Genomic DNA, 22,649 nt, shown 5'->3' on the forward strand with positions numbered 1-22,649 from the left:
CTGATTCTATGGTAGTTGTTCATACGTATAGTTTGACAGCTGTGGTGCACAGAAAATCGATGATTTCTTGCTTTTTGCAGACATGATGAAAATCTTCGGGGAAAACAGAAGGGAAAACTGCCACCTGTGGTTAAGGTTCCTCCACCACGGCCACCTCTACCTACCCAGCAATTTGGAGTCAGCCTGCAATAGTAAGCTATGAGATGTCTAAAACATGAGATTTCTATACCTTGCAGCCTTCTGTAATGTGCAGATTGACCAAACAGAACGTCTGCAAATATTTTGTTTATTATATATTTAGTTTCTCATTCTCTTTGGAAGCCATGAAACTATGAGGCGAGACAATAGATTTTATGAATTCAGGACAGGTGTCTCAGTCCCTGTGACCTGCCTGGTCTTCGTGTTTACAGTATCTTTGTGGTGGTGCCAGCACAGCTGCACAACTTTTCTCCCAGTGGACAGAAATTTGCCCATATATCACAGACCCCCAAGCTAATCTGTTGCTGGTGGATGCTGGCAATATGAAAGTGTTTTGGAGATATTTAGATGGTGGATAGCAAAGCCAAAACAAAGCTTCAGGCTCCGAAAGGACTGCATAAAGCTAAAATGGATGCTTGAGCCTTTATATATTGTTGTTTTGTTGCTCACATACTGTTCTGATCAGAGTTTTATGAAATGAATGAAATCACTCTCTTCCAGAAATGCCCTGACAGCTGTTTACATAGATTACAGCACTGTATGTGGTATAAAAAATTACTTAATTTACACAAGGAATGGGATGGCAGTAGTACTTGCAAGATTCAATTTTGGTAAAAAAACAACAAAAAAAAAAACCCACAAAACCTTTTAGCTTCCTACCCACGGTCATTTCTGTCATCTTTCTATGGCATCCTTCTCAAAAACAGCTGAAGAATATTGTTCACATTCAGCAAAGGCAGTTTAGGCTGTCTGATACATGGACATTTGTCGAATCTCCTCCCACTCCCAGTCAACTTTTCTGGTTCTAGTGATTCAGCTGTAAATGAGTTATAAAATATAATTTTCCCCTGGTTAAATGTTAAGCATTAATCCTCTCTGGAAGGCCTGAAATTAGAACAATCAATACCTCTTGTGTAAGAGCTACTATGGCATTAACTATTATGATACTTCTTTAGAGTTCACCCTAACACTTGAAATATGGCTAACTCACTTCCATAACTCAGAGAGCATCTTTTAGGTGGGCTCCACCAGGTCATTAAGGACAGTGTGTTATGCTGGCCACTTCAGTAAAACTGGGACTGTTTGTAGCCATCAGGGCACACTCTTGTCACTTGCCTCCAGCCCAGCCTGGCTGCTCAAGCAGCTCTGTCAAACTTCTCACAGGCTTATGCGATCAGACAGCGTGTTGTATGCCACTCTTACCATTTGCTGGTCATATTTTATTTCTCTGTCTGTGCCTGAACAGTAAACAGTGTCTTTCACTGGGCTGCGCGTGGTGAGGGTGCGGTGGCCACCCTTCCTGGCTCTACCGCTTTCCAGCTGTGTTACCATCAGCAAACCACGTCCTTGCTGCATGCCTGAGCTTTCCGAAGTATGAAAAGGGTGGCTACTTATAAAGAGCTTTTCTGTGGAAAATCTGTGGGTGGAGAAACACTGAGCAAGGCTTTACTATAATTTTTAACCCAGAGAGTTCCAGCACTGGTGATGGAGGCGCTGACGGTCGGAAACCCTCTGTGTGGGGGTGCAGCTCACAGCTCTCGGGTGTCCAAAATGGACGTACACAGGGATGTTTGTTCCTTCCATTTGCCCACCTTTGTCCAGATTCCCTCTTGCAAAAGAGACAGTGCTACATCAGCATGTAAAAATTGCAAACAAACAAACCTCTACATGAGAAATAAGGGACTTAATTTAACTTGTGTTTGTGAAGAAAGGTAAAGTTATTGAAGGAGAGGGAATGATATGTGTGGAAAGCCTCTAAAATCTGAACCAAAAAAAAAAAAGTATCAACTTTCACCTTGATGAATTAATTGCTTTTGCTAATTTCCCCTCCTTTTATGATCTCTATAGACTCTAATGGCAAAACGGCAGTGACTTCCCACCTGTCTAGCAAAGCAGCAGGTTTGAAGTCTTCTCCTGGATGAGGCTCTTCCATTTTTCTGGAGAGCGCTACAGGGAGGCCCTGATTTTATTTTGTATAGGCTTATGGGAATATATGTGTGTTGTATTTCATTAGAGTTAGTAAAAATTGTGCTGTCAGGGATGCTGCTGAGAGAAAGCTGCTGTCATTAAAGGATTTTTTCTGCGGAGTCTCTTTCTTTAGGTTAAGGAAAGAAATGGTAAGGCCCATAGGCCTGAGTTTTCATCGGATTTGGTACTTCTGGGGTGATGATTTTTATTTAGTCAGTAAAATGTTGATGAATGGGATTTATCCAAAGCCCTTATAGGTGGCTGAACTTTGATAAGATGTTTGATAATGGTATCCCAATGACTTTTGGTTGTGCAAGATGGTAAAGCCATACCCTTTTGAATGTGCCTACCTAACTGCAGCAGGTAATGCTGTCTCTGATAACACTTCCTCATTTAACTTTTTTCTCAGTTTATATTGGTTAATACATTTGCTTTCCAGAGCTATAATTAAAAACGAGTAGAGCAAAAAGTGACTAACTGTTGGTTCAAAATATCTCACTTTTGTCCAGCAGGCTGGGAGGGGAAAACATGTTTTGTTTTCAAAATTATCTAAGGCAACTGGGCATTTAAAAATCATGGAAGGTCTGTGAGAGCTGGGAGTGTAATTCTTTGAAATGAAATCTATACAAATTGAGTTTAATTTATGAGTGAGCTGAAGGGCTTATTATAAGGTTAGTTCAAAACTTTTCTTTCTTATGTTGCCCCTATCCGCTCAGGATCCAAAATCTGAATTTAAAATGGCTGCTTTTGACCTCTTTAACCCCTCAGTGTCATCCTAAGCTCTTTGTGGGGAGGAAAAAACAAACACACACCAATCTGACTTAATCTTAGGTGTCTATCTGGCTTTATTTAAATTAAATAAAAACTTTTCTGGGATTTAAATGTGTACTTTATGTTAGGCACAGACATGAAGTGGAAAACCTTCCTCATTGTGAGCTCCTGTGAGGACTCAATAATTTCGTCTTTGCAACTAGAACTTCACTTTAGTACCAAGTTGTCCTGAAGTTTCCACTGGAACTACGCCAATTCAAACAGTAATAAATGAGCTTAATAAAGGCAGTTAAATCATCCAAAGGTGGCTTATAAGGTGTCTTCAGAATAAAGTGTGGAGAACTAAAAAAGATTTGCTTTCTCCCTATTTAGTTCCTTATGCCTACATGTACAGAGCAGACTTGCCCAGTTTACTGAATGACAGTCTTTCCATAGCATTTCTAATCCCCAGCCTGGATTGCCTGGTTGCCAGATCGCACCTTTAAAGGCTTGAAGTCATATTAAAAGCTATGTGATTTTCTTGAAAATATAAAATAACACAACTGAAATTATTGTTCATTTTCATGGGTGTATCAGACAGAACAGTCATCCTGAGGAGGTTTTGTCCACGCTTAATTTTTCAGGTGTAATGTAATGGGAATCCATGCTTGGATTTGCAGGTTGTTAAGAATGTGTAGCACAGAGTGGTGGGATAGTTTGCATATTTAGTGTTTATTATGTCCTTCTCTAACTGGCTAATTCAAGCTGCTTATGTGCAGATAGAGTGAGGAGAGTAACAACCATAATGAGCTATTCTAAAGCTTTATCGAGCCTCGTGTCAGGTCTCCAATAGAGGGCAATAGCAGATGTTAGCAGGGAGCAGCGTTAGAACAGGACAAGTGTGCAGTGATACTTCCTCGGGTATAATGTCCCAGCTTGTAGTGATCAGAGACTACAGAGTCAGTCAGAGGAGAGTACTGCAGTACTATGAAAATGACTTTGTGTTACTCACCAGTAGCTATTGCTTTTATAAATCGAGACATTTCAAAGAACGTTCCTGTATTGTGTTGGTATAGCACAAGTATTTTTCTGTTCTTTCAGCAATGCTACCATCACACATAAAATGTAAAGCAGCAGGCATCAGCTATTCAGAACATATCCTCGCTAGTTTGCACTGAGTGTCAGGGTGAAAAATTGGATTTTTATTCTAAAAGCCATTAGTAAAGATTTTGTGATTAAAAAGGCAAGGAAAAATTTGGGGGACCCTCTGCTTAATGTTGATCAGATAAATACGGTTAGAATGCATGAATGAAACTTCCTAAGTTTGCAACACTTTAAAGGAATTAGTAATTGACTCGGTGGGCCAAGCGGCATCATTGTCCTCTGCTGTATGTTTAGCAAGCTTCAGTAAACCCCTGTTGCTGCACCCATTTGCCTCTGTAATCAAGGAAGGCTACAGCTGAGCTCCAGCACAGAGCACAGAGTTGACCTTGACTAGCTATTGGCACTGTTCTGTTTTCTCCAATTGGTTTTAAAATCTAAAATTAAGTATCTTTTGTGGGAAGAGGGGAAATGTTTTGGGTTTCTATCTACTGCCATGGATGGGGAGAGGGGGCAGAGAAAATGCACAAAATTGCCACAGCTGCACGGCCTTTGCTTGTTGAATTGTTATCACAAACATTTCAGGGTGTTTCCTTTTGGTCATAATCTTTCCGCTTGTGCATGCGGTGCATGCATGACCAGGGAGGAAGAATGCATTCTGAACCAAATCTCAGCATGTCTTGGCAGGGAAAAAATGAAAAGGAGAGGAAAAGCAGAGAAAGAGAAAGACTATCAGCCAAGAATACCTAATGACACTTCAGAACAATGTGTAAAGGCTTTTCATGGTAACTGTCCACTGTCTAGAAATTAGTCATTTGGTATATAACGTGTTGCAGTAACTAATCGTATATCCTATACTGAGGAGTACTCATTCTCCCTGGCTACTGTGTTTACCAGAATAGATCCCTCTTGAATCTGACATGTTGCTGCAATACGATTCAGATCTGTGAATCAGTTACAGAAAACTATACTGTGCACTGAAATGCTCTGTTATGCTTGTCTCTTAGGCAGAAAGAGTAAGAGATCTCTCATTTCAAATTGGCCACGGGTACTGTCTGATCTCCAATGTCAGTTTGCATTGTCCATCGTAAAGCACAGCTGCTCATCACACCATCCTGAACAAGGCAAGAAAAATGCAGATTGCTTGACAGGATCCACAAAGAGAGGACAGAGGTGTAATTTCATTGACCTCTGAGCCGGTCTGATTTACACTAGCTGAAGTAATGTCCCTGTTATTTTCTGTCACCTTAGGTCCGGTAAACTGAACACTGTGTCCCACATTGTGAAATGCTATGAAAATATGCATCCCAGCTTTCCCCAGTGTTGCAGAAACAGAACAATCCTTTGCATGTGACTTTCATTGAATATCCTACTCTATTTTAAAATACCATTTATCTTGAGGACCAATTTCATTGTACCAGGAATGGAACCTTTCTTTCAAGGGAAACAGGAATCCTGGAGAAAATGGTAGAAGTGCAGAAACTGTATCTCTTTTCCTAGAAAAAGAAAAATGATGTGTAGATTTTATTATTACAAATTATAGCCCAGTGATTTGTCTCACCTCTGACAGATAAACTAGTGCTCAGCAGGAGCAAGTGCTGTAAATAATCAGTTTGCTATTTATACACTGAAATGGGAAACACGTTTATGGTTAACAATAATAATTAGAAAACATTTATAAAAAGCTGCTGGGTTGCTATTTGGTGCCTCTGGAGTGAGCAGCTGTAAGAAAGTAAAAACAATCAGTGCAACTACAGTGAGACTGCAAATGGGTTCCATGAGCTTAAATTGTCAATAATAAAGATGTAACAGTTTCCAAGCAAATTAAAGTCTTGATGATGTTCCCATTTAAGTGAATTAGGCTTTCAACTAATTTTAATAAAAGTTGCCCTAAATGTTTGGGGTACTGATCTGAATACATGAAGAAAAACTATTTGACACACAAGAAATGTGTTATAACTCCCTGATTAGAAAGGCTAAAATAAATGTATTTTTTTCCCTTATCTTGATTTGCTGCAGCCTTTTCTTCACTGATATCCCAAACATTGACCTTGATACTGACCTCATCTCAGCCCCTTTTCTTGTTTCGGCCCTTACCAGGGGATAATAATTTCACTGGGGATTTCAACTTTGTATGCTGTGCAAAGAACCCCTAGGACTTCCTTCCTTGCGTGGTTTATTAGCAAGGCTAATTCATTAATGGGGCTGCACAGTCACTGCCTGTTTTGTTCTATGTTGTTGCGGCAGGGTTGTTACACAACACTGACCTGCTGCGAGAGCGAATAATTCACATACAGAAGCTGTCTTTCGGGGCTGGGGCTTCCTATGTTCTGTGTTTGCGTGGCTCTATTCCCTGTGCTGCAGCCAGCTTTTGCAGGGGCTGGTATGAGAGCTCATGGTACTGGAGCACGGTTACTTATTAATTTTTTCTCTCCAGGGTTTAGGTAGAAGGCAAGGGGAAAGGGAGAACAACCTGGGTCTCGGAGCTGGTTTGAGAGTGCTGCACAATTCCTGGTTGTAACACTGACCTTCTGCTGTACAGTGTCACCAGCATGCATGGAACTGCCGTGAGATTGTTGAAGCTGGAAGGAGCAGGAGAGACTAAGAGTGATGGGATATAGATCCTGAAAGGGGCTGAGAGGATTTTGCTGCTAGGAGAGATTTTACGGAGGTACCTGACTGTCCCTGTGGGTAAGAAGAGGATGCTGCTCTGAGAACTAGGTCATAAACTTGGTCCTGGTAGCATTTCAAGCCATGGCCTTCTCTAGTCAGTGAGGGTTTTTCATGAAGTGTACTTACGGCCTCTGGTTTAGCTCTCATGTCTGTGATAATGGGGAAGATTGAGGTTGGACTTGGTCTTCCAAGTCAGATCATAAATCTTTCTTCTGGCCGTTATCATGTAGTTATAATACTACAGAGAGTGATTACTCCAGCAAGTCCAGTACTGTTTCATATTGAAATTAATGTTGTCTTGACAGCGTGTAAGGACAAGAAGTTGTATCGTTTCATCTAAAGATCATACTGGCAAGCAGCAGCAAATTAGGAGAATTGCTAATGTATAAAAGATCATACTTTAGGATTATCTGAATTAAACTCATTCCTTGCTGTTAGCTTTGCTTTCTGCAAGTGCATTGCATACATTGTAGAATTTGTTTGGTCAAATGTCTAAAATTATCACATTGTGAACATGGTTTTGTGAAACTTGGCTATATTTTTAAATCAAAATTCTTATGTCTGTTTACATCAAGGAAAATTCCCCTTTTCTAAACAGTTCCTGATAGATATAGATACAGCAGTGTCCACAAAGTAGTATTAACCCACGCATAGAGCAGTATGAATTGAATTTTGTACACTTTAGATTCTAGTATGAATACTTTGTTGAAAAAGAACAGGAAAAACTTGTTCAATTGACTGATTTTTAGTTAGATTCACAGAAGAGCTAATGTCAATGGGCTTCTGTCAACCAAATTTGACAGAGTGGAACTCTTACAAATACTACAAGCTTTTAAACATCATTGGCTGGAAGGAGAGAAACTGTATCAGGAATTCAGTTTTCTGTTGTCTTTGGTCTGCTGGTGCACCAGTTAGTGTTTAGATGGTGATTGATTATGGGCTACTCCTTACCGTATGAGGAAGTACAAGGTAAAGAGGGGAGGAAATGAAAATACTATGTAAGGGAAGTGAGGTTATAAGAAGACATAAGGAAATGATCTCTGATTGCTATGATGAGGAAGCATAGTAGGACATAGGATACAAAGCCATAGTAGATCAACTCCATTAGTTCTGCAGCTGAAGGAACAATTTATTTCCTTTCAAACAGCAGGGTGGTCTAGGTATTTGCAATAGTAGAAGGTGCTCTGGGAGCTGCATTAACAAGTTTTTTGCAAGCAGGTAACAAGTTGCATTGTTTTATATAGCACTATGGGAAGTGACATGCGAAATATGGAAGAGGGAAAATAGGAAAGAGAAAGAGTAGGACTGGGCTGGCAACAAAACTGTAACTGGAAGCAATGGTGGCTCAGTATTGTGTCCCTGGAGTGATGAATGAGATCAGTGTTTGATGGCTGAATGACTGAACAGCATGAAGTACATTCCCGTGTCAGTTTATGAGAGGCAAAACCACAGGGTGATTCAGTACCTAAGTCAGGGCCCTGCTCTGAGTTTTCCTGTTGGAGGAACACCCCTATTGCCCCCATACGTGAAACTGGGGGTGACTAACTTCCTTAAGCATGGAGTTCCAAAATTGGCCAGTCTAGATATCCTCTTCTAACTCCCGGCATAGGCACAGGGAAAACAAATACAAGGAGGAGGGGAGGATTTGACAATTTCCCTACCCCTCCATGATTTTAAAGTTGTTTCTATGTGTACTTTAAACACAAACTATAATACTGGATTGCACATTCCATGCAACAATGTTACAGAAGTTGTATCAAATACATTCCAGTTATTATCATCTATTTTACGTTAATAAAGTAATAAGCAAGCCTAGACAGAAAGAGAAGAAATCACAGTGCTTGTAAAAGAAAAAGACTCCAAGAATCATTCTCCTCTGCAGGTGCAGCCTCAGCTAGCATCGCTAGGTTAAGGCTGTGTTACATGTTGTATAAACATCTTGCATTTTCTGTGGATGAGCTGCAGCATTTGCAACCTCTCATGATAGAGTAACAGATCTCTGTGCTGTTTTGTGCTGGTGCTTTACAGTTTGTTAATAAAGCTGGTCACTTTTAAAATATCAAATATGAAATTGTACACACAAATATATATTAAGTCTACTTTAAAATCTGAGATTGGTCCTTTATTTTGTTGTTGATTAAAAATGTAGCAGATACTGACCGTCTCTTTTGTTACACTTTCTAAAACTGGCAGAGACTTTTTTTTTATTAAATAAGGAAGATAATTGCAGAATTTTCTGCACTGTTGAGATCAAGAAAATGCTATGTTTGATTTTTTGCCTCAACTGTTCACTCGTGAAAGAGAAAGGAATCTCATTTCATGGGAATCATTCAAAGTGTTAATAATCTCGCTGTATCACTTTGCCTTCAAAATAAGTAGTACAATATCCTTTTAATTACACATACACTGTGGCTTAAAAAGAGACAAATGACAAAGAAAAATCTGCATGATAAAAGGCTCCTAAACTTGCAGCATCCCTTGATCAAGACTTGTTAGGAAGCATTCGCTGCAAACTCCTTCCTTGCCTGCTTCTAAGCTGCCTTGAAACCCCGTTCCACTGACGGCGTCTAACGAAATCCAGTCGGAGCCACCACCACTGCCATCGCCGTGTCATGGTTAAATGCAGCCCTCCTGCGGTGTGCCGAGCGAGGGGAACAAAACTAGGACAAAACCAATCTTGAGTAGGGGCAAAGTTAGCCTGGAACATCATTCTGCTGCTCTGTCCTTGACTCCCCTTCAGTACTGTAAAAAGCACTTAGTTATTACTCAGTGCCATTGCAGTTATACAGCTTTTCTAGCAAGAAGAAAGAGCTTAGGAACAGCTCTTTGAATAGAAGTCCAAGTCATTTGTTTCAGTCGCTCGTTCAGCACCTATTAGAGTTGTGGAGGACTCTTGTGTTTGGTGTGGGCTCCTTAATTTATGGAATTTAATGTATGCTCTCAGATACCTCTCAGGTTTTTGCTGAGACTGTTCTTGGTTTTGACTCTTTGTCTATAAATGCTGTTTAAAAACTGTTACTTTTTTTCTTTTTTCTTAACAGTATCAAGGACAAAAATAAAGGCGAACTAATCCCCCCAGTAATGAAAGAAACTGTATCCTACCTAAAAAGAAAAGGTGAGTTTTGTGTCAAAAGAGGATGTCTTTCAGAACAGGGACAATAGTATGAAACTATATAACGCTTAGTGCCTGATTCAGCAAAGTTTACAGGTACACAGGATATGTTTATAGCCTGAAAACTTGAGTGGCTATTGGGCACTGCCTTGAGAGCTTTGATGGGTAGGGAATACTTATTATCAGATTATTGTCCCAATATGAAAAAAAAACACGAAAAAACCAAACAAACCTTTTTGCCCTTAGGATTAATTAGGCGATAGCAAACGAGAGAACATGTCTTGAAATACACATCGTCAGCCTATATCATATCGTTGGTTTTAAGTAGAACTCCCAGTAAAAATCAATGAGAAGTTCTGTTTTTATAGAACCAGTAGCCTTAAAAACTCATTGAAAAAAAGTGTTTTGCAGGAGTAAGCCTGAAGTCCTCCCTTCACAAAGTGTTTTTACTGGCATTTATAGAACATTTGACTGCAGTTCTTATCTATAGTTACATTATATAGAGAGAGAGAGATTACAAAGACCCATATTTAAAATGAGAGCGTCCAAATCCGATTTCCCTATCTTGCTTTCATGTACAGGGCAAAGAGAGGGTAGGCTTTGAACTGCTGGCTATACCACCAAGCTCCCTAGTGCATACCTGACCAACATAAAGGACCAAATACCAGGTGCGATCTGTAGGGTAGGTGCACTGTATTCCCTACAGAGGGACAAAGGTACATGCAGGGAGAAAGTCAGAGATAAGGCTGCAGTCTTGAAATTCCTTTTCCTCGTGTACTGTGATTTTATGTTTTGATCCCTGATTTTTAAGGCATTCACAGCAACATTTCCATAGCCCTTTGTGCTCCAAGGCCTCCAAATGTTTGCTAAATCTCACGATACTATAGCCTAGGAACATTTATCTTACAGGTGACAGAACAGAAACAGAGCATAACACAGTTATGTGACTGGCACAACATTACACAGTGATAGAACTAGGAATGATTCCTAAGAACCATGAAAGAAGGTGTGAATTTTTAATAGGTGTGTCAAGTGAAGAAAGTCAAAATGTGTTTGTTTCAGTTATTTAAAAAAAAAAAAAAGGAAACATAACTGGTGTTTAATATGCCATTAAGTTTGGTTAATATTTGAAAAAATTTTGAGGAGCAGCATGATTTTTGTTAAGACAAAAAAGACTCAGATCTCTATATTGCTGTTAAATGAGTTTTATCTGAATTTTTCCTCATTCATACAAGAGCTATTTGTATTGACAGCACACAAATAATTTAAAATATAAATTTTGAGTAAATTACAGCCTTTTGTAGACAGGCTCACCCAAAACCTGTATTCCCAATTCTTAATTTGCATCCTTGAGCTGTCATTCTGAACAAGGTAAATTTTGCTTTCAGTACTCAAATAGTATGCATCATTGATCTCTGTTAATTTTAACTGTTGCTACAAGGGTTTTTGGTCTGAGTTTGAGTTTATTTGAACCCTAAGTGAGAAATTTCAAACTTTTAAAAAACTTGTACTGAATAGGTTTCACATTTATGAAGACAAGGTGGGGGCAGGGCAAGAAGAATGTTGCTTTGCAGCTTTATTGCTGATTCTGAAGAGAAATCCTGGCTTCATTTAAATTATTGCAAGATGATACTGATTTAAATGAGGACAGACTAGGCTCTTAATGTCTTGCCCTCATTGCTAGGCTATGCTGCTTCATATTTTAGCTTACCCCATGGTAAATAAGAACATTAAATAACTGCCCATTTTATTTTTGTTTGGCTTTCATACCTTGAGTGAAGCTGATTAATGAATGCGTTGGAGAATGAGAGAGATATTCACTGCAGTGGATACCTGCTTACAATTTGCAAGCAGTGGACCATAGCATCTATAGGGATGCTTGTGTATAGAACAGCTAGCTCCTCGCCTCTTGAAATTGCTGATTTATCTTCAAAATACCTTCAGCAGCCGAGGCCAAACACTGGAGCGGGGCCAGTTCTGCCATTAAAGGTATCTACTGAGCTGCAGTAGATGAAGAGTTCCTAATAGACTTTATTGAAGGCCTTTTGGTCCAAATTCAGGATTTCCATTCAAGCCCATAAAGCTGTTTGGATTTGCTGTTTCCAGACTGGTGCTAATGATGAAAACTTTGCAGGTGTAGCTTGTATCTAATATTATGGTTGGATACAGAGAATGTAAGTAGTTCACTACTAAGAATGTTGAAGGCAAGTGACTGGCAGCGTGAGACAATCCCTGTAATTATAATTGTAAGTGGGTAATTAGAGCTTGTGTAGTCTATCAGTGCATGCCCCATCTGCAGATGAAAGCCAGACTTTTTCATGTTTTAAATTGTTGTGAAACAATCATCCTTACATATATTTAACTTATCTTAATAGGCAAATACCTCTTCCTCACTAATCACAGGAGTCAAGAGAGCTAAAATGAGGATGAATGTGCACAAATGTCATTACTTCTCACAGCTGTTATTATTTAGAAATTGAGTGAAAATTTAGTCACTAAAATGTTAATTAATTTAAACTTTTGGCTGTGCTTGGGAGCAGGGCTTTGCATATCTGGCACTTCCTTGGACCTCTTTAAAGATTTTAAAGAAATAGGACATTTATGACCATCATTATATTGTGCTGGTGACCAGTATCTAGTCGTTCTTGTACTGATCTGACACAAAACCTCCTCCCTGCCTTGCTTATGTTCTTTCTGGGTGTTCTGTCTCATCACTATTGCACCAGTCCCATACCCTTCCTTCTCAACAACTGCTGAGCCCAGCTCAGATACCCACAGTTTTCTGAAGCAGCAACCCCAACTGTGCAGTACAGGGTAAAAAAACCAAGTTTTAGCTCTCATGGTTGTGATAAAAAAAGGGGTTGGCTCAAACTTGTCATTGCAGAATTTCTCCTAGATGACATGTTTGTTATTCTGAAAGCAGTAATCATCCTTGGGTTTTCTCCAAACTTTTTTTTATTTTGCTAAAAACTCATCTGTTCAGTGATGATTATAAAGAATAGTCTCTGAGGAAATGTGGTGATACTTCTGAACAAAGCCCTTGTCCTACTTTGTGCATCTGTGCAAGTCAGTGGCATGGTAATGCTGGGCACCAATACGTAGCCCAGCCTATGCACTTGTTAGCTGGACTATCTCATTTTTTTTCCCCAGCTCGCTCTCCTTCTGTGCCCCCAGAATGAAGGGCATAGGCACTGTCAGCACTAATATTTTCCAACCAAGCCCAGGTTTGCTCAGAGCTGTCATATTGCCAATCATAAGGAGATCTCCACAAACCAGATTTCTAAGGAGGGATGGCTTGTCAGGTGGAGTGTTTTCTGACATTCTCAGCCAGTTGATGCTTGAAAGCCAAGTACCTGCCATGCCAAGGCTGTTAAACAGTAGGTGATAGACATGCATTTTTTTGCAGTTGATTATAAGTGTGCAGGTATCTGTTGTACCTGCTGTCTGCTATAATTTTAACTCTTTCTCTAAATCTGGAATATCTGAATTCTGCCATCAGCTTCAGCAAGTGTCGGTTCCCATGCTGACAGCCCCGGGAGGCTGACTGGCAGTGTTCTTTGCACTCCAGACGTGGCCGTGAGCACAGCGAGAGCTTCAGTTCATCTTCCGGAAGTGACAAAAATTCACTGTCATTACCCTATTCCATTTGATTTTGGCATCATTTCCAGCCTCGCAGAATTAGCAGCGAGTGGGTTTTGTTTTTCACCCTACATGTAGTATTTCCACTCTTTCTTCCCATTGCAACATTTTGATATCTGTGTGCCTGAAGTCAGTTTCGGAAACTCTGACTTGGATCACAAAAGCTTCTGCAAGATCATGCTTCACCAAGAGGGTTAAGATTTCTTGAAACATCAGAGACCCTCTGACATCCATTAAGTCCGTTCTGTACTGCTCCGGCTCTTGTTTCTTGAACAGATCTGATGTAGCAGCTGTGGTGGGATTCAAACTAGGCACCAGCCAGCAATAGTATGCTACCAGGCTAAGGAAAGTTTCAGCCTCTAAAGTTCACCCAGTAAATTTTCTGCCTCAGTTTCAGACAACACTGTTGGCAGACATGTTCTTCCTAGTGTTGGAGGCATCCTCATCTGTACAAATGAGCCAAAACTCCCTTTCTTGTACCAAGTCATCGAGTGGGCTCCGACAGCAGCAAGCATGTCCTCATCCCCAACAGCCCAATTAGCGTTATGACAGTGGATGCGGGTTTCTTCCTCTCATATTTGTCCAACTGGATATTTAGATAGCTGTTTCTGAGCAAGATGGCTCTCACTGGGTCCAATCAGTAAGTCACCCAGTACCTTAACAGTCTGTAAAGAACCTAGCATAAGCAGAGATTCCTCTACATCTGTTTGTATTATATAAACAAGATCTATTATGGCTGATGCCTCAGACACTATTGCAATAAACACAATAAACTAAGCTGCTTAATTTCTATAATAATTTTCATGGATTTTTTTTCAACAAAGGAAGAGCAAATAGCCATTGCACCACTTTCATTCTAGCTCCACTTTAGAATAAAAAATGTTTCTAAAGACACTTAATTTCGGTTCCTGCTAACCTTCACAGGGAAGAATTGGTTTCCTAAAATGAGTTCTGAGTATCTGAGAAAAATCATCATCTCATCAAGACTAAGCCTCAGAGTTCATTTTCTGGACCAAACCAGACGAGTGCTCTTAATTTCAGAAGTAAGGGGTTGGTATCATCCTGAACCCAGTTGATGATTTAGTCAGGCCAAAGAGGAAGGGTAGGTTTAACAGGGCCCATTTGTGACTGGGTCTTCATAGTAACCAGCAAACCAGAGGACATTTTTTCTATGCTCAGCCTCAGAATGACAACCTGTTCATCTGTCTAGTTTATAAATGCAAGGCTTGACTTGCACTAAATAAGTTTCGGGGTTTTTTTGTGTGCTACCGTATCTCTACCATGCTGTGAGAAATTACCTTGCTTAATTAAATATTCCCTCTCTTGTCAGAACAATTTATAAGTGTTTCTAACCTGGTGTCATTCCTTTGGCGGTAATGATCTTCATGCTTTGTTCACAGTCCCTTTTCTCCAAAAAGCCCAGCTTATGCCACAGGGTGGTAATTTTCTTCCTCCAGTTAACATGTCCCCACGTGTCCTCAGCAACCTATTTTGTGCTGAAATGAGACTGTAAATGGGGGCTGTCACTTCTAACCGACCATTTTGGTAAGCAGGCATATAAGTAATGCCACGCTCTGGAGGATGCATCTTGTGTGTATGGCTTCTGTAATGCTCAGGGACGGGGCTGTGCAGGTGGCCGAAGCTGCTGGTGCTGCCACACCGACCCGGCAGGGCAGAGAGGGGCCCTCTCGCTTCAGGGGCTGCCCAGCCTCTGGGACAGTTTTATCCGTCGTAGGCTTTAGGATTCAGAAATGCACTTCTGCTTTTAAACTCTAATAAGATGTCAGAGCAGAAGTTCCTTTTCGTGTCTTTTACCGACATGTGGCTTTTTTTTTTTTCTAGAAAAGCAGGTTACAGATGGGATATAAGCTATTACAATAAATTAAAAGCTAGGTGGTGTGTGGCTGGTGGTTTTGGTGTTTGTTTAGGTCACTATTAGTATAATTCACCATGCTCTCTTAATTTTTAAACTCTGACCTGCAGTTTGAGTGTACTAACTGGTAACACACTAAAAATAAAACTGCATGGCAAAACCCATATTTTCTTTGCAATCCCCCCAACATCTGGAGGTCAGGCAACAGCTTTTGAGGGAATTTTTATTTGACGTTGTGGTGGGTACAAACTGCAGTGTTCAGACCTGCATGAAGATGTCAGGTTACAAAGGGCAGCAATGTTGCTCAAGCCTATCTCAAATATTAATACACTGTTATGTGTATTGGTCTTATGCAAAAGACCAATTTGAAATACATAAGTAATATTATTATTATCTATTTTATGCTTTAGAGAGTATCCCCAAAGGTATAAATGACATGCTTGTCCGTGTCTTAAACAATTTAAAACCAAAGCTAACCTGCTTGGATTATTACTAAAATTTCAAAAATTTGATAACATTTGCATTCTAGAGAATGGCCATATAAGGAAACAGCTACCAAAAAATTGCACAGAGAACTGATAACTAAAGAGACCATGTGAGATCAGCAACAGCTCAGAAGTGATGGAACAATAAACTCATGGTGAAGGAGTCTCACTACAGAATTACAAAGCAGAAAAGATACATAGTCCCCTATAGGAAAATTATCTCGCAATGGCCCCTGTTGCTGAGTCTTTCTCTCTTACCTCATCTCTTTTGTTGACTGGAAGTGCTTTGCAGCACAAAGTTTTTGTTCAATGTTGTCTCGTGGTACCACAGGAGAGTCCTGGGTGATGACTAAGACTTCTAAATGAAATGGTAATAACCATGCTATAGAGGTTTAATGATAAAGTAATAAATGTCCTATGGTATGATTATAGTGACAGCTAAAGCTGTCCTTTATCTGTTCAATAGCAGAAGCGGTGGTAAACAGTGATTAATCTTTCTTCCTCATCCCCTCTGTGAAGCACAACAAATCTTGCTGATGGAGAAAGTTTTGGTTCCATTTTTTAATGTGAATTAATACATCCTGGTGGTGATAGTCAGAATGGGTAGAGATAGATGGTTATGCATTCTGAATATGTTTGGATTGCTGCAGCTTAGCGAGTTTGCCTCCTGGCCTCCACTTCTTGTGATCAATCAAATATCTTTTAAAAATGCAACACTGGGAAAGCTTGACATTGGCCATATAAACATTTCTGAGATCTTGGCTCTTTTGTTATCATGTGAATGTTTTTTACCTAGGGTTCATGGAGATGAGATAAATCCCAAGACTGGTTCATGTGTCATCAAATAAAAATGAACCTTGTAATAAGCACAGTTTGTGTTTTTGGTGCTCAGGCATTGTAAATAAATTATGTTCAGAGGTGCCAAGTGTAAACTGAGAATATTCATTCATAAATCCAAAGGCTAGAGACTATGCTGTTCAAAACTGCAAGGACACAAATACACTTTGGGTTCTGTGGAGGATGCGCAGTTCTACATCCTTGCTGATGGTCAGCTTTTCAGTGGGGCTGGAACTGTCCCTTCTCTTCCCCCCTGCCCTTGATCTGCTGTGCACCTTCTTGCAGTGTAAATCATCTTTACAAACTGCAGACATCACACTCACTTGTTCTCTATTCATTGCACAGAGCACAGGGGAAAGGAAGGCTGTGCATTCTCCTCCTCAAACTCCTACTGTATTCTAGCTTTAAAAAAAAAACTCAAATTTGTCTTAAGCATAAAAATTCAGAGTTGCCACCACTTTGGGCATTTAAGATGTTACATTGAAGATGGACAATTAAAATATGGCATAAGCTCATCAGTCCTCACATTAGAAATAAATTAGTTCTAATCTTTAAAAAGGAATCTTACTGTAATTAGGTAATGTGCAAGAAGATGCCTAAATCAGTTGTATTAATGAGAATGAAAACCACTTCCAAATCAGGATGGACATTTCCTGAGACTTGGCAGGACCCCAGTTAAAAGAAACATTTCCAAACTCAATTTGGGACAGAAGGAATTCAGATGCTCACTCTTTAGTATTTCTCCTCTGAAAGCAGACAAATTAACAAAGGTTTTTGATGCCAGCAACCCTCAAATCAAGGATGATTGAAAGAAAAAGAATGTAATTTTCTCATCTCTCTTTCGTTGACAAGTTTGCAGCAATGTGACAGCATGTGTTGCTTTAATTTATCTTTATCAGTTTTGATTTTCTGTGTCTTTCCTGTGGGACAACTGATCGGGGGGGCATAAGGGGACTAAGTATTTTTAGCAACAGTTTATTAATTTGGAGTGTGACACAGTTGTGTCATTGCACTGTGAAATTTTGTCTGCTGTGGTAAAAGCCAACTTATTTCAATGTGGAGTGAAGTGCCTGCCTGTTTTCATTTATGATTACTGACATTTAAATAATTACTCAGTTAAGTTCTCAATCGCAGAATCCCTTTTCATTGACTACAGATGGCTCCTTCACTAGTCACATACTACGTTTTTCTGTATAGCACTTAATATTTAAAGTAAAATTGCGCTCTTTTTGGTCTGGAGAGTTTAGTGCAGGGTAGCAAAAGTCCACTGATCTCTATATCTATCTGTCTGTCTTTTTTTTTGTGAGGTGCAGGGAGCACTTTGCACTAAGTTATCTCAGCAGGGGCTCTGCAGCGTTGGCAGAATACGTGAGTGAGATGCAGCTGTGTGTTTATCAGAACTGGATAGCCCAGGCTAGCTGCACATGTCAGTCAACCCCTAGCAGTGTTCTGGCAAGCACTGCTCTGCTCCAGGGTTGGTATTCTCTATGGACTGTGTTACCCATGCTATTAATGGCAAAATAGTTCAACTTGTACACAGAAAAAAAATATTTCTCTGAAGAGACAGCTGACCGGAGTCATGCTGTAAATGGGATTTGATTGAAGAACACTACTAACAAAAATTAATTAGGCTACTTCAAAATTATGTTTTTAAAAGGACAAAAATGCATCCTTCGAGCTGCAATGACCAGGATTGTCTTCAGCCAATTTTGTTTCCTCATCCTGTAACTCTGGTGGCTCTGGCATGTATTTTGTGGGCATCTATTTTGTGGGCAAGTATTTTGGCTGCAAAAAGAAGACAAAGTCATTTTATTTTAGTGTGGGTACCTTGTGTTAGGTTAAGTATGGTAGTTCCAAGACCTTTTTTTTTTTTCCCCCTAGTGTCTGAAAAGGAAGAGACAGGTCTGGAGAAAGTATTTCCTGGCTGTGTGTAAGGCTGTGTATTTATCCATCACAATGGAATAACCAACGAGAGGCTTCAGGTCCCTTTCCTCCTGCCCATCCCTTATTATGAGACTCCAGTTGGGGGTATGTGCTAGTGCTGTTCAGATTATGTGACATGGGTATCACCGTCAATCAAATCATGTTTTCAGGTAGCTTTTCTCTTCCCCGCCTAAACACAGAAAGCACTGAGAGCAATTAATAGACTTACAGACTTCTAAATAAATATCCTGCTCAGTTTGAATGCCTCTCAGAAGTCAGAAAAATATATTGCAAAAGGGCTTTCTGTGTACCCAGGCTCATTGTTTCCCCCCTTCAGTAGAATGATTGCTGTTGAGTCATATTTCTGTTTACCAGTAGACTGAAGATATAACCCATGCTTTATGTAAAAATTGCCATAATATATTATTTTCTGGTCTGAGGATCTTTTATGCAAAAAAGATGTGGCGCTCTTGCTGTCATGCTTCTATTTTAGAAGGAGAATGTAGCTTTTTCTTTCTTCCTAACAATTATACTAGCCTACATTTAATTAGCATCACGTCATTTGATTAGGTTGCCCACAGATGTAAGAAGGGTTGGAGATACCTACTTTGGTAGTTGCCCGTATCGCAGATTTCTGCAGATAGGCATAGAAGTTGTTTTTCCCCCTTCAGACCTCCAAAAAACATATCCAGCAAGAGCTTGGTGTTATGTGCCGTTACAGTAACGTTGATGGGATGAAGGGCCAGACAAGTATAGCTGCTGTCTACGCTACAGATTAATGTCTTTAATTAGACTCTTGAAAGCTTAGCCAATGAAGGCATAAACATGTTAAGAATTGATATTTATTACATTGTAGTTTATACAGTGAGATTCACATCAGATTAAAGCATTAACTATTAAAGCCATTCCTGCAAATCAAATTGCAAGCATTTATGATGTCCATTTTCTGAAAGACTTGCTTCTACAGCAAACTGCTGGTCTATTGACAGCCAGCATAATATTCTACAAATTCTCAGGAAATTATTGTATTTCTTGTTTGCTGAGGGCAATGCCTTGACGAGCTAGCTGTTCACAGCTGCCACTTCCAGAACCATGTCTTTAGACAGGTTGTGCTATAAATCTAATGGAACAGTTTTACTACAGTGATGCCATTTGTCATAACTTTATTCAGCTGAAACATGGCCTGGTCGGGAATAAAGCAAGCGGACAAATAGATCATAATTATTGTCCATTTGGTTCCTTTAGTAACCACACATGTCTGCCTTAGATATTGTACTTTCTAGCAGAGCTTGGGGTTCTTTGCAAAAGTCTCTGAAACATGTCTATGAAAATTTACTTCGATAGTGCATTGCCAGTTCTTTTAGTATACTGATCTAAATGTTATTCTGTAAGGAATGGGTTTATTAAGGAATTTTGTATTAATTTACTAATTTTTCATGTATAAAATACACATGCAACCTGGATGAATTTACAAGAACGACTGAGTATCTTCCATTAGTATGTGATTCAATTTTTTTCTAGAACACCATAAAGGTTCTTGATCATGTAAATAGATGCATGTGTACTTTAGCTGAAATACACAAAAGTTGATTTCAGTCTGGCTACTTACCTGCTGAAAGGTAAGCATGAAAAAATAAAAAAAGTAAATCTGATCTTCCACACGCACATAAAGAAACTTACAGCAGTCCCTCCAAGTCAGTGGGTGGTCTGCCACCCTTCTCAAAACGTCAGCAATTTTATGTTTTGTCAGACCAGCATAGGCTAATATTTTAGATGACTCTGCTTCCGGTAGGAATCTCCAATTCAGACTGCGTGTGAGACAAATTGCGTTACCTGCTGGGTGGAAGGAACAGCACAAACTGGAGAGAAGGAAAGAGAGGGAAATGAGGATTTTACCAAACTCAAAAGCAAGAAGTACCACAAGTCTCAAGAAAAGTAACACTTCTTGTCTCCATCCTGTTTTGCATAGTAATTCAGATAAATAACTTACCTTAAAAGCTGTGGTCCAAATTAGATCCTTGATTGGATGCATTTTATTGACTTGTTTCCTCTGTAGCTGAAGTCAGATTTCAGTTAGTCCACAACATAAAAACAAATTATGATAGATACCCCTTAAGAGATGTATAATATTTCAGAAGTGTGTCAAGACTAAGAACCAGGTATTTCAAAATACCATGGGCAGGTGGAGTGTTAAGTCCCACTGACGTCCAGAGAGAGGTCGAAGGAGAAACGGTCTGCCCCAAACTACCTTTAAGCTGGGGAGGCCAGTAGCCCTTCAATGGTAAGAAATAGGCTTCTCCATCCAAAGATCCTGTGAAACATTCCCCAGCCTGACACATCCTGTCTCACCCACTGGCAGACGAGGGAGCTGAGGGAATCTTTGCAAATACCCTCTTTAGCTTGCTAAATGTTTAAGGCAAGGAGAGTAGCAGATTTACAGGTGTGGTTTGGGGCTCAGTTTGCAGATACGCTTGGTTGAGAGAGGGTGCATAAGCAGCCCGGTAAATCTAAATCTCCTGTTTCTATGTCACTGGGTGCAATTGAAAGCTACTTCTAAAGAAAAATTGTGGTTGGCAAGAGACTCTCAAAAGAAGGTGGTAGTATTTAGGTTTCTAAAGGAAAGGTGGTAGTATTTTCATGAGACGCGTTAAAGAAAGTGCTGTAGGCAATGCTGAAATATGATTTGATCCTACATTCTATTCTTAAGGACTTTATTTCCAAAAAATGAGTGTATCAAGTGGCTTTGTTTCCATGCCTTCTCCCTCTGTTCTGTTTTCAACTGAACCTATAGGGAAAAACAAGCAAGTGACAGTTTTTACAGATAAGACCTGCATTAAATGTTTTTTCAGGACTGCAAGTAGAGGGTGTCTTCAGAAGGTCAGCCAGCATCCAGACTATCAAAGATGTTCAGAAACTCTACAATCAGGGTAAGCTATCATCATACCATTGCCAGTAATAGTGTGAGGGCTTTGTTGATCTTGGTTTGTTAGTGAAGCAGAAATGCTAACTTTCTTATAATTAGTTAATCATACCATTTGTAACATAATAAGAGCACTAGTACAGAAACCTGAAAGATAGCAACAGGCACTTAATAGTCACTGAATTGCTATTGACTTGCCAACAGCAAGTCATCAGCTGATGTCAGACCAGCGCTTACAAAATCTGTAGCAGATAATGAATCATAAGGTTTGAATCAAAAATGGTCTATTTTTTCATAAACATTTGTACTGCCTCTATGTACTTTACCGTATTTACAAAGTACAATGTCTCTCTGTCTTTTTGCCTCTGGTGTTCTTCCATGGCTTTGGCAAAGAAATATGATTTTACCTCATAATTTATGAAATGTAGTGAAGCAATTTTGAAAGTCGCTGACTTCCGTGTGAAGTCATTTTATGAAATGCCTTTATGGGAAGAATCTCTTTTAGCAAGATTAATAAGTCTATGAAAAATACAAAAATAAAATGCCAGAAGTTACCAGCAGCAGAAAGCCAAAAGGTTTTCTGTTCAAAACGTAGTGTGAAACAGTTTTTAAGTAGTAGTTTAAAGAAAAAGTAAAACATACGAATGACCACCTTTTTTTCTTCTTTTTTCTCCCTTTAGGCAAGTCTGTGAATTTCGATGATTATGATGATATCCATATTCCTGCTGTTATCCTAAAGACTTTCCTTAGGGAACTCCCTCAGCCATTACTAACATTTGAGTGTTATGATCATATCCTCGGAATTACCAGTGAGTATAAATAAGTTTTAGCAAAATCTATACAGCAAGTTGAACTCAACCTGGCTAATTCATAATCACTGCTGTTTGCTGACCATGCCACAGTTTGTGAGTATATAATATTATTGGTGCTTTTAATATAAATTAGTGCTTCACGGCAGCCATGTATGGACAACCTCATAAGCTGTACCAGAGCAAAGTGGTCAGGTTTTTACAAGGTTTATGGGTTTATCTATATATCATACTGTATTATTAAGAATTGGATCGGACTTCTCGCTGTCAGTGCACCATTTTTATGTCATGGCACAGCATGACATTCTCAATGATACAAGTTACGTCAAAGCAGCTTTCGTTTTCGCCGCAGGAATGGCCG

General features: G+C 39.6%; 1 protein-coding gene across 1 annotated transcript in view; it reads left to right on the forward strand.

The window, feature by feature from the left end:
* Positions 1-80: 80 nt before the first annotated feature.
* Positions 81-22,649, forward strand: part of LOC104613692 (rho GTPase-activating protein 8-like) — a gene marked incomplete at its 5' end in the record, with an annotated part of 32,271 nt that continues 9,702 nt past the window's right edge. The window contains 4 exons of the mRNA XM_010293990.1: positions 81-191; positions 9,732-9,805; positions 21,409-21,486; positions 22,160-22,288. Of these exons, the coding sequence (XP_010292292.1) occupies positions 81-191; positions 9,732-9,805; positions 21,409-21,486; positions 22,160-22,288 (392 nt within the window). The remainder of the gene's footprint in view (positions 192-9,731; positions 9,806-21,408; positions 21,487-22,159; positions 22,289-22,649) is intronic.

The sequence above is a fragment of the Phaethon lepturus genome, unplaced genomic scaffold, assembly GCF_000687285.1.
Source record: "Phaethon lepturus isolate BGI_N335 unplaced genomic scaffold, ASM68728v1 scaffold13619, whole genome shotgun sequence".
In the NCBI taxonomy this organism is placed as follows: Eukaryota; Metazoa; Chordata; class Aves; order Phaethontiformes; family Phaethontidae; genus Phaethon; species Phaethon lepturus.